This window comes from Primulina tabacum, chromosome 3 (assembly GCF_025594145.1).
Source record: "Primulina tabacum isolate GXHZ01 chromosome 3, ASM2559414v2, whole genome shotgun sequence".
NCBI classification, from domain to species: domain Eukaryota; kingdom Viridiplantae; phylum Streptophyta; class Magnoliopsida; order Lamiales; family Gesneriaceae; genus Primulina; species Primulina tabacum.
In genome coordinates this window covers 5,475,854-5,488,696 of record NC_134552.1, presented here as the reverse complement: position 1 = coordinate 5,488,696, position 12,843 = coordinate 5,475,854, and the positions used below count along the sequence as shown (strand labels likewise).

The 12,843-nt window shown below is 35.5% G+C and overlaps 2 protein-coding genes and 1 pseudogene across 3 annotated transcripts; 2 read left to right on the top strand and 1 right to left on the bottom strand.

The window, feature by feature from the left end:
* Positions 1-262: 262 nt before the first annotated feature.
* Positions 263-925, top strand: LOC142538865 (oleosin H1-like; annotated as a pseudogene).
* A 1,507-nt stretch (positions 926-2,432) lies between these two features.
* LOC142539567 (zinc finger CCCH domain-containing protein 41-like) lies at positions 2,433-8,544 on the bottom strand. Its single transcript, XM_075645121.1, has 6 exons — positions 8,337-8,544; positions 5,820-6,697; positions 5,415-5,484; positions 4,315-5,312; positions 3,636-3,890; positions 2,433-3,040 (listed from the first exon to the last, which is right to left on the bottom strand). Exons 2-6 carry the CDS (start codon positions 6,255-6,257, stop codon positions 2,777-2,779), a joined length of 2,025 nt encoding a protein of 674 aa, XP_075501236.1. The 5' UTR covers positions 6,258-6,697; positions 8,337-8,544; the 3' UTR covers positions 2,433-2,776.
* A 2,064-nt stretch (positions 8,545-10,608) lies between these two features.
* LOC142539568 (sirohydrochlorin ferrochelatase, chloroplastic-like) lies at positions 10,609-12,522 on the top strand. 2 transcript variants are annotated; one of them, XM_075645123.1, is made up of 6 exons: positions 10,609-10,812; positions 11,025-11,110; positions 11,613-11,674; positions 11,803-11,913; positions 11,990-12,082; positions 12,347-12,522. In XM_075645123.1, the coding sequence occupies exons 1-6, from the start codon at positions 10,775-10,777 to the stop codon at positions 12,449-12,451; spliced, it is 495 nt and encodes a 164-aa protein (XP_075501238.1). In that variant the 5' UTR covers positions 10,609-10,774; the 3' UTR covers positions 12,452-12,522. The 2 variants fall into 2 exon arrangements, with proteins under 2 accessions (XP_075501238.1, XP_075501237.1); XM_075645122.1 differs by having other exon boundaries at positions 10,610-10,812; positions 10,905-11,110.
* Positions 12,523-12,843: the final 321 nt, after the last annotated feature.

The window sequence follows — 12,843 nt, the reverse complement described above, 5'->3', positions numbered from 1 at the left end:
ATATTTTTTGTTTGAAAATTTAAGCTTAGTTTGTTTGGAAAATGCCAAAAGAAGATTCAACCCATACCATAGCATGTGATAAATAAAAACAAAAAACACGCAAGAAACTCAGGGGTGGCAACGTAACACGCAACATGTAATCCATGCAAGCCCTCAGCTCAACACGTGTCACTTCCCCTTCTTCCATAAATCCTCGCCCCGACTCCTCACCTCTATCCATTCGCTCATTTATTCCACTTCTCTGGATTCTTCATTTCTCATCATGGCAGATCGAGATCGTGATCGTGGTCAACAGTACCAACTCTATCCCCAAGCAGCAGCAGCAGCAGCACCGCTACGAAGGCGGCCTCAAGAATATCCTTCCACAAAAGGGCCCCTCCGCCTCCCAAGTGATCGCCATAGTCACCCTCCTTCCAGTCAGCGGGACCCTCCTCGCCCTCGCGGGGATCACACTCGCCGGATCTCTCATCGGCCTCGCCGTCGCCACCCCGGTCTTCCTCATCTTCAGCCCAGTTCTGGTTCCCGCCGCCATCCTCATCGCCGGGACAGTGACCGCGTTCTTGACATCCGGGGCATTTGGGCTCACAGGACTCTCGTCCCTCTCCTGGGTCTTGAATTCGTTCCGCCAGGCCACTGGAAGGGAGCCGCTGGACTATGCGAAGCGGCGGGTGCAGGAAGCAACGGCTCAAGTGGGAGATAAAACGAGGCAAGCGGGAGAAACAATCAAGGCTAAAGGTCAGGAAGGAGGGCGAGAAGCTGGCCCAACTGTGGGTGCAGGTGCCGGTCGGCCTGCTTGAACCAACCGGGCTCGTAGTAGTAGTAATAATAATAATAACACAGAAGTGTAACTGTGTGTTTTGTTCAGTGTATCTCTGCTTGTTTGTTGGTAAATTTGATTGAAGAACATTTGCTTTGCAACTCCCAACCGATATCCCATTCATCCAAGTTCGTTTCTTTTTGTTCAAATATAATTTCCTCTTATTTTTCGTATGCAAATTAATATATATTTTAAAATTCAGTCTCTACTTGGTTATTAGCAAATGATATTAAGTTATATAGATCTCCCAATGCGTTATATAAAAATAGGTGAGTAGGTCTTTTGAGACAGTTTTACAAATTATCATGAGTAGGTCTCTTGAGACAGTTTTACAAATTATTATCTGTGAGACTAGTCAACAGTATCGATATTTTTGTAACAAGTCAACAGTATCGATATTTATTTACAAAACGTAATATTCTTAGCATAAAAAGTAATATTTTTTTATGGATGATTTAAATAAGAGATCTGTCGTACAAAATACGATTCGTGAGATCGTTTCACACAAATTTTTGTCAAAATAGATATCAACAATATTCATTAAGGAATGTAGGAAATGACGGGGAATTAAATGAATCGATTAATATCCTCTACTTATGTTTTCTAATTATTCGATTTAATTTGTTGATAATACATTTATATAATTTTTTATTCTTTAATTAGTGATTAGTGGTTTGATTTTCATTCCAATTAATTTTTATTAAATACATTATTTATGTCTTAGACAATTCATTTCTTCAAATGGTGAAACCATTGGAAACAAACTAATAAAGATTATGGAAATTTGGAGAAAATGAATATTAAGGATGTGTTTGGATTTATGAATTTTAAATTTATTAATTTTAATATATTCAAATATATCTTTCTTTGTTTTAAAGAAATTCATCCATATTAATTAAGTTAATAATAAATATATTTGAAATTTATTTTATTTGTTTAATTAATGTTTAAATAATTAAAGTTAATTATATCAGAGTATTTGTTATAAAGAGTGTAATTAATCATAAACAGTATTAATTGTAGTATGCGAGCACTACTATGAATATGAAATAAAATTACATAATGATATTATATTTATGACAAACTAGGTTTTAACTACCTATTTTCGGTACAAAATTGACCTGAGATATTATTAAAATAAATTAAAAATAAACCAAAAAATATATTTCATAGTTTCTCATTAATACAATTTTTATTTTTATTTTTTTATTTTATATAAATATCATAAATAACTAAATATATATAAAAAATTGAAAAATATGATATAAATTGTTGCTATAACTTTTTATTAGAATTTGTTGAAATAACCAAAGAAACTCAAAATATGAAATTAAAAAACTAAAAAATTCATAATTAATTGATATTCAATTGTCACTGGGATTATTATTGACAATGAATTCGAATGTAAATAATTTCTCAATTACAATTTTTTCTCAATTACGATTTTTTTTTCCAATTTTTGACCAAAACATCCATGTAATATATTACCTTCTAAATGAGTTGATAAAGAGAAATTAAACTCGTGATTATTTAACTTTCATTATATTTTCTATCATATATTCTATCAACTCGCAATATGTTCGAACAAAAAGCGTTGACAAGGAGAATTAACCACGTGACCCTTTGATCTCGTGTTCATATATTCTATCAACTCTAGTGTAATCGCATAAGCAGAAAAAAGATGTAAAACAAAACATACAAAAAAATGTGCATGTATTGAATAGAACAAAACCGAATCACTATCTCTTTACATATATACTAATTTCACAATCAAAATTTTCTCTATGTACCACCGCCTCAAGAATTTCAAGGAAACATGTAGTTATTTTGGTTAAAATCGAGGTTAAGCAGACGTAGAATGTTTACTCGAATCAGCAGATTCAACACCACTTCTCGCTGTAACGTTTTCTGGTTCACAATTTTCTGAGGCAGCAGAATTCTGAGAATGAATGGCTGCAGTTACTTCGGGGATGAAGGGTTACCAGGGGCATCACCTTCTTTGGCAGAAGTATTAGATTTGAACCATGTGAACTGCAAAGGGTAGCCTTTCCAGGACTTACCCTTTACGAATGCTTTCTCAGCTGATCGACGAGTTGCAAAAGAGATTCGAGCTGAAACACCACGGGCTGATGGAGCATCATTACCCTCTTTGGTCCGCGATTCTTCCAATTCCACGGAAGAAAGATCGCCGTAAGTATTGAAATTTTCTTCCAGAGAAGCAGCCTAAAAAGAAAGATTTATAAATGACTATAAGCTGGAACAATGACAAGAAAATGCAGATCTAACCAAAAAGAAAATACACAACCAAAGCACAGCATTCAGAACAGTTCTTGTCTTCTTGAAGATAATTATCATACAATTCTAAGTTCTGAACTCGTATGGTAAGTTACATTGATCTCTTTCTTCTCCACTCTCTCTGCATCTCCACAATGATAACAAAGGCAATCGCGCTTTTTTGGACCAACGAGTGTTACAGAGACGGAGATAAGGCAGGCAGCTCTACCGGTCACTGGTCTTATGATCTTGGAAGGAGACCACAAGGGTTCCCTTGGGTTAAAGGATTTGAACTTGTTAGACTGGTTTTGAATTCCATGAATTTGAAATATCTCACCTCACTATGAGCTTGGACATGAGTAATTATAATAGAATTCAAATTCTCCACAAATGGAGTCATTTGAAATTCATATATCAAATCCTTCTCTCTCAAATTCAGATCACTCCATCCAATGCAATTTAAAAGTTCAAAGCAACACATTTACATGTACTAGCCAGTAAAATAATCCAAGAAAGAGAAACAGATTAGAATGATAGGATTTACATTTGTCAGGCCGGCAGGCAATGGTGAGACAATTTTGAAAGCCGTAGGGCGATTGTCAAGTTTGAATCTGTTTGCTACAAAAGGTGCCAGAGGTGCCCAGGGATGACTTGAAGGTCTCAAGCTCAAACGTTCACGTGCAACTGCAGTCGAAGTTGAAGAAGAATGTGGCAAAGCATGTTCAGCCAGTTCAACATTCTCAGCAACTGTGTTAATTCTTGGTGATGATATAGCAGTTTCCGCTTTTGAAGCTGTAGACTGCAAAACATAAAATTGTTAATTCTTGGTGATGATACAGCAGTTTCTGCTTTTGAAGCTGTAGACTGCAAAACAAAAAATTTTTAGGGAGCAATAACTTATTCTTGGAGTCATATGCTCTAAAATTTTCACACATGATTATTTTCCGCCACGGAGTTTTACAGAGAAATACAAAGGTAAGTGTATTTATAACGTTGCAAGTAATACTGGGGCGGCAACAACATGTCCATTTACAATCACAACAACCAGAGAAGATAAGAATATTAAATATAAAATCACACACAAACTTTAGCCACATGATACATGTTTACTATTTAGAAATAATTTATGCAAGGAAAAGGATAAATAACAAGGCAAGGATCCAAAAACTTCTTCAAAACATTTTATTGTATCATGGCCTGGATGAAGAAATGTGGCTGCTTACTTGTTTATCAAGTTTGTCTAACTGGCGCCGGAATTCATTTCGTTTCTGATCAAGCATCTCCTGCTTTTTACGAAGTTCTTCCTTTAAAAGTTCCAAGTCCTCCAGCTTCTTTTGTTGTATAGAACAGGTTTTGGGACCATTATAGCTGACAGGCCTAGGATGTTCATTGACTGGCACTTGAGAAACAGACATATGGATGCTACCATCCTTGATACCTGAAGAATAAGGATATTCTTTCCGCTTGTCAGAAGGGTAGGAAAAATCAGGACCAAGCGTCACTCCAAGAGGAGTTGTTGACAAACCAACACTGTTTATTGTATCATTCGAAATGTTATCTCGATTTGCCCACCGGAGTTTGATGAAACGATTCCCCATTACAGCATCAGGTGCCTTCAAGGCAGCTTCTGCTTCTTCTGTTTTTGAAAATTGAACAAAAGCCCGTTCACTATGCATTGGAATATAAATGTCAATGATCTCACCGAATTTCCGGAAATGGGTGAGAAGAGATTTCCTTTTGTTGTCTTTCCAGGGAATTCCATTGACAAACAGAGTACAAACTGCCTTATGTGATGGTTTTTGGCCGTCATGAGCAAAATTACCATATGGTTTAAGAGGCACTTCTTTAACTTGTGGACATTCATCAGTTACCTTGACCTGCTTCTCCCATGGAGAAACACCTTGAAGATCAGCGTTTAGTGCCTCCTTTTCTTCAGAATCCTTTTTCTCCTTCACCCCTAATCTATTTTTTGAGATACCTATTCTCCTCCACACCGATGTACTTAGAGATCCAGAAGCAGTGGCACTTCTGACTGGACTCTCATCAAATCCTTCAGATGGTTCAATGTGTGGCCTATCAGCAGGGTTCATATCCAGGAAAGGCTCTGTTTTATCAGCATTGAATTGATTAAGTGATGGAAGTGATGAAGTTGCAGGGTTATCACTTGTCCATAAAGGCTGATCAGGATCATACACATCAGACCCCCCTACCAACGAATCACCTGCAAAACCACATGTAAGGCCCAAACCATCTTGATTTGATCCAGGCTTGCTACTTGTATTCGCAAAAGAATCTGAAGAAACAGCAGTTACAGGTAAAGTACCTTGTCCAGAATAAGTCCCCATAAGCTCCGAACCAGGAAGTGAAACAGGGAGATCGAACTGAGAAAGGCTCTGCAATTTTAGAAACAATTGTTAGTGAAGCAGTTCAGACATGCCAAGCCCATAGAAAATATGAGGAACAGCATGAACCATTTTGGATATAAAAGATCATGGGCATTGAGACAGACAAATTAAAGAATTATCACTAATTAGAAGTGGCAAATTCTACCCATGTATACAACCAGTGAGAACACATACTATGTTCCTGAACACAGACATTTGAAACACCGTAATCGAGTAATCAACTCTTGAATAATAAGTAAAATTTTCAAAAAATGCATCAAGCATTTCAAAAGTTGAAGCGAATTCCCTGTAATAAACATTAAACAACTGGATGGTACACACACCTGAACATCATCAATAATAATACGATTAACACCATGCTCCATTGGGCATAAGTTCCCTCTCAAGCAAAACCCAAGCTCCTCAAAGTCTCTACAATGTTTCTGTGGAATGCCAATATTCACCGATGGACTAATGGATGGCCTGAGAGCCGCTTGCAAGCCACATGAATGAAGTGCATCCAACCCACCATTAGGTGCTCCTGGAAGCAGTCCAAATGCATTCCAAGACAAACTCTGTGCATTAGCGATGTTTGGCATCCCCCTACCTGCAACCAGACCAGAAGGAACAGGTCCTAGTGAAAACATATGAGATGTAAGATCCACTGAGCCAAGCCTATAATCATGTGGGACCCATGCCCCAAATTCTTTTCCCCTACTTCTAACAGTGTGAGCTTCACGAGGAAGTGGCTGATTTTTACTTATTCTTTGATTTAAATCCATGTGAGCTCTGGAAAATGAGGCCTGATTTGGACATCTCCTCTCAAACCTTGACAGCAACTCTCTCCCTTAAGTCATGTCGTCGCCCTTGTCACAATAACCATTTTGAAAAGGCTTACCCCTTTTCCTATAAGGCCTGGTAAAAAAAAGATCAAGAGAATTCCCATCTAAAGATTGAGAATGTGCTGCCCGTTTACGATGTTTATGGTTCCGCTCAACATCCTCACCTTCACCTTCACTGGTTTCTTTCTTCCCAGTATCACTGAGTACATCAGAAGCCAAAATGCCTAAATTTTGAGAAGAAACTCTCGCTTCCATGAAATCCTTTCGATGAGTATAATGTATTATTGATGTGTCGTAGCAAAGTTTACAGACTTATTTCCTGGGAGAGTTAATTAACTCGCATAGTTGACCAGAATGGTGGTCACCTGAAAGATGTACGCCTATATAGAAAGGCGGTTAGATCCACAATAGGATATGAGTAAAAAATATATGATTAAGCAGTTACTGATTTTGTCAACAGTAACAAATAAATAAATAAATAATGGAACACTATTACTATGACAAGAAAATCTTATTAACATCGTGAATTACCAAGTAACAGTTCAAAATTTATCGGTATTCAAAAAGTTATAAGGTGAGAATGCGTAAGCACAAAGACGAGTTATACATAAGCTCTCAATATAACTGCGAAATTTCCAAAACAACAACACAAGACAAAAAGATAAAGAGGACTAAAAGAAGAACTGGATCTACGAATATACCGGGATTGTTAATGGCAGAATCTCATCGAGATCTGAAATGATTTTTTTCTCCTCATATTCAGTTAAGCTCAAGCTCGCTATTTATTAGAATTTGAATTCAATATATTTCAAAACATCACGCCCTTTTGGTTACTACCAAATCAGGAAGTCTATAAGAGCAGAATCTCACCAAGATCTGAAAAGATTTTTTTTCTCATATTAAGTTAAGCTCAAGCCAGCTATTTACTAGAATTTGAATTCAATCTATTTCAAAACATTGCGCTCTTTCGTTTACTACCAAATCAGGAAGTCTACAAGAAAATCCTTTTCTTTTTGACAATTTCGGAATATCGGGGATATGCTTGATTGCCACACTTGAAAGCAACAGAGTAGGTTTCTGTGGCATATCAATAGTTAAGAACAGACATTCATTGTGGTATGTATTTGCTTCAGATCTATGTTTGGCATTGATACACTACTACAGTAATTCAGACGAACCAAGTAATTGATTTCAAGCACATGCTAACGCGTGTCAATCGATAAGTAAAAACAACATTAAAATTGATTTCTCTCAGCATTAAATTTTGTGAAATGGAAAATTAATTGCAGAATCTCAAAATCTTCTTCAATCATTATTCCATGTGTAAGTCTACTCAAGTTGCATACTTGAAAACAGCTCGAAGGAGAACTCTCTTGTCAGTTGCTCTCCTTGAATGATCTGTCTTTACTCCATTTACTGTTATGGCTTAAATTATATTTGAATTATTTAGATGGTCTAATTGTTGGGACTATCAAGACCGTTAACATGCATAACACAGAGAGTTGAAAATAAACGACATATGACATAACTCATACCCGACATATAGCTTTCTACAATCGGTCTTTAAAACACAAAACACAAGCTCAATTCTTTCGAAAAACAGTTGCACCTCGACCATATCCGTTCTTATACAGCAGAAATTTGTAGGAGGTAAAAACAAGCGTGCAAAACGACATTACAGAAGATTTTGCTGAGAAAACTATTTATATTGATCCCTGGCTGTCCAGCATTGCATAATCACAACCAAACTCAATCAAGAATAAAGTGAAGCCCAAAATTCAACAAAGCTTGGGAAACTTCTCTATTAACTATCCACCACAACAACAGAAGAAACACATATATCACTATAGTTTTTGATTTGACAATCCAATCACAGCAAAAAGAAATAAACAAATAGATAAATAATCGTATAAACCCATCATAATCAAGAACCCAGCTGATCTCCGCAATAAAAACTCATACGAAAAACCATCATTCACACCAAAAACATTCTAAAATCGAGATAGATAAAAGCAAAACCTGACAAAATCTGAATTGGGTCCTAAGGTTTCGATCCCTTTGTTTCGTCTAACTGTGCAATGCAAAGAAGTTTGTTTCACCTGCGTTGTGTGCGTATTTATAATACGCACGTTTTGCCAGTTTTCTATTCTTATAAATATCTGAAATACCAAGAGAAAAATATGCAGAGCCCTGTGGGAGAGGAGGGTTTATCAGAGAAATTTGGTAGAAAATACTAATTATTATTATTATTTTTATTTTAAAATTATGATTATTATTCTCACCATATATATACCAAAATCGCCACATCTCTAGTTTAGCTATAAAACAGAAAAATACTAGAAAAAAATAAAAATAAATTCCTTTTGTCAAATTTTTTTTTTAGTCTGTCAATAATAGTATCTTTTTTCAATGTCAAAAAAATTATATTATGGTAATTATAATTATTATTTTTCCAATGTGAAGCATTATTGTTAATAAAATTAGATCAAAATGTTACCTTAGTTTTATAAGGTAGACTAATCCAGCCCGTATTTTACTAACATCTGAAGAAAAATAGATGATGTCAATTATTTTAAAAAAAAAAACATAGAACTATATTGAATTAAACGTTTCATGTAGTAGTACATATTCTTCATATGAATCACATGCTTTTTCTGTAATTTCAACCATTGATATCTGATTTCAAGTTAACAAATAATTAACACATGGTTTGAGTCAGTAAAAAATGTCTGGTTTAATTATGTAAGTAATGATATTTTATTTTTTGTTTTTTTCCCTAAACTTCACGTACAAATTACCCATACGTTCTTCATTTCAAAATCACATAAAATCATATCCTCTATGATAATAAGTGTAGCAGTGAGATAAAAGATATAATTTGAGATTTCTTAAGGAGTGTATATATTTTTGGAAAGAATATGATCAGTGGAGAGAAAGTGATTGTTAACGTCAAAGTGTTCTGAGTGAAATACTTTGTGTTCTCAGTTTTCTTGTCTACTTTGTTATTAATAAAAAGTGATATCCTTGACAGATTTAGAGTGGACGTAGCTCAATTACGAAAAAAATCATTATAAATATTGATGTTCATCTTATTCATTGTTAATATTATTTATGATATTACCTTAGAATGTTCTCTCACGTATCCCAAACACATTAATCAGTAGCAGTACGGCTCCTCGTTGATTATGTCTCACAATAACCGCAATTGGGCTTTAATGGAAGAATAATCAAGAAATGATGTGCTCAAATCCAGCCTACCAAACGAACTCCTTAGCAAAACCAAATCTCCAACGTGAAAACCCACCACAGAAACAAACAGGTTCCACCATATATAAGGCAAGTTTGAATGATGAAGATTTTGCCTAAAGAAAAAAAGATCAGTATTCACAGGATCGGGTGGTGGAGCCTCTGGATGCAAAGAATGTTGCGGAATCGTTTGGAAATGAATCTTTCCAGTTTGTCTCCTTCTTGGGTAATGGGAAAGAAGCTACAAGGTAATCAATCACTTGAAATGAATCCACTTTTGCCATTTTGAAGGGTGGCTTTGGGAATGTGTTCGAGATTTAACTTTCTTATTTACTTGAAAAGTTTTGTCTCGAGGATATGTCAAATATTGCTTAGTAAAAGAGAACATTTATCGTTTTATCGATAATAATATGACTCGATTTTTAAAAATTACGTAGGATGCTTTATTGTTTTTCTATTATGTTCTGTTAGTGAAAATTGTTGCTATTCGACAACCCACTGTACAATAATTTTGTGTCACATTGCAATTCATGGTAATCGAATATGTGATCTTGATCCGATATCAAAAGTAGATACATGTATTTATTGCTTTAATAGGAAGTAGAAACGATGCAGTTTAAATATTTAAACCAAATTGAAATCCAAACATCATATATTGATTTTTTTTTTGAAAGTTTTATATCTTGATTGTTATATGTGTACATTGTGTAACATAAAGTCGTTGTATCATATTGACTCAGTTGATGGATAATTGTCCAAGTTTTTCGTTGCGCACGGGAGTGTAAAAACGCAAAATATGAAATGTCAAATTCAGCGTGAATTATTTCTATTCGAGCTCGAACTCGATTCGAAATTCGAAAATTCTAAATTTTTTAGTTTGAATTCGGTTCGAACAAAAATTCTAGTTCGAGTTCGGCTCCAAAGATTTGAACAAGTTCGCGAACTATTGTTCGAAAAATTCGAAATTTATTTATTTAATATATAATTATATTAATAAAATATTAAATCCGTCAACTATGGACCAAAATAATTTGAACCCGCAAATCTGCTCGATTCTCCCCTAGTCGTGAACCACACGGTGCTGGGTCTCGTTACGTTGTGCCTTTCTCATGTTTAGTAATTACTATAGATTATTTGCTTTGAAATTTTAACGTTGAAATTAGGTCTATAAATTCAACGAAATCATTGAAAGGAGTTCCGGAGAATTGACAATGGAAGCAGCAGCATCGTCGGCACTTGTTTTCCCGAGGTGAATTCACTGCTCTTCGATTTTTTATTCGTTCTTTAATACTACATTCATACTCTAATCTCCATTTTCTACGAAATTAAATGCGGACATAGTGAAATTGGGATAGTCCAGATTAGGGCACTTCGTGGTTTTGTGAAATTGCGTCTAGATCCATTGAAAAGAGAGAAATTACGATCGGGATTATGTTTGGCCACTGCAAATGGTGGCTTCAGGAAGGCGCTGAACGGAGTTGCTGAAGGTGACGGAGTGATAATTGTTGATCATGGCTCGCGTCGGGACGAATCCAATCTTATGCTAAGTAAGCTTCTTCTTTATTTTTCTTCGTGATTTAGTACCGTTGGTTGTGAATATGAGTTTAGCAATTTAGATTCTGATCCTTTGTTCATGGAACGGTTTAAAAATTGGCGAACAACTAGTGAAAGCTAATTATGTCATCATGAAGTCAGGAATCACGCTGATTTGTGTCGTATTGGGATATGAAGATGAAGCACAAGGGATCGAGCGTGGTTTGGAAGTAACAATTTAGAGACTTTGTGACTAAGGCAATTTTTCATGATTATTTCTTAAGACTTTTTGATTTAGAGATTGGTGTCGTTTCGACTGTATGTTCAGCTCAAGTAAAATGGCCTTTTATGTTTCATCTTTTAGTTCATCACAACTTCTGGAGACATAAGAGGGAAATGGCACTTTACTCGATTTGTATCCCTATTTTTTTACTAACTGGTTATTGGAAGTAACTAATTGATTATTGGAAGTAGCTTATGTTAGTAATTTAATTTAACTCTATACCATTTTTACAGATGAGTTTGTGGATATGTTCAGAGAGAGAACCAAATATCCTATTGTGGAGCCTGCTCACATGGTATAAATTTCAGTATACTAAATTAAGTGAAAGATTGTAAAATGCAAAAGAATTTTCCATATATGAATAAATGATGGCAGTAAAACTTTGTCTTTCAGTTCCTAATAAATTATTATTTTACAAATTAGGAACTTGCTGAGCCGTCTATCAAAGATGCCTTTGATTTATGCATTCAACAAGGAGCGAAACGTATTATAGTGAGTCCATTTTTCTTGTCTCCTGGAAGACATTGGAACAAGGTAACTATATACTGGTTTTTGATACCATCATATGCATCGGAACCAAGTAGTTGAACCTGACTATGGGATTTGACAGGATATTCCATCTCTAACGGCGGAAGCTGCAAAGGAGCATCCAGGGGTATCATACATTGTTACTGCTCCACTCGGTCTCCACGAACTGTTCGTGGTAGGATTCTTGGTTTTTCTTGTTTGTGTTCAATGTATTCACCTTAATTAGATTGTATTTGTATCTAGTACTTCATCGAGTGTAAATTTTCGTCTCGAAGCTGGCAATAAGTATGTGCCACAGTGCATAAAAACCTTGCACAAAATGGATTTTTTTGCCATGTTCAGCTCCACGTCTGTGTCCTTTCGCTTGCATTTTCCCTTAAACCTCCTGACGACAGGTTTATTATCAGTATAATGGCCTTATGAGACCTCTGTATTACAGGATGTCGTAAATGACAGAATAAACTATTGCTTGAGCCATGTTGCTGGCGTCGCGGATGAGTGCCGGGTTTGTGCAGGAACAGGAAAGTGCCGGTTGTATAATTAGTATAGCCAGTGGCTTATAAAGTCGAGAAGGCGAAATATCACCGGGCTAGTGGTGCGTTTAAATTCGTGATGGCATTACTCAATTGTTCGTGAGCTCGAATGAAGGCAAAATTTTCAGCGGCACCACAGTGTTCCTTCTATATCGTGTAAAAACGTACCAGACCAAATATATGTTATATATAATATAATGAGTTTTTGATAGGTTTCAGTCTTAGGTGAGAACAGACCATAATAGCTTGAGAAATTTCTCTGCTGTCATCTTTATTCAATCGAGGAGTTTAAATACAAAATATTTCTTAATCGCTCATCTAATTTTTATCACTAAGCATTTACTAATAAGTTAATTTAGTCTATCCAAACAAGAGAATTTTGAAATCAGTCGACACAAACACA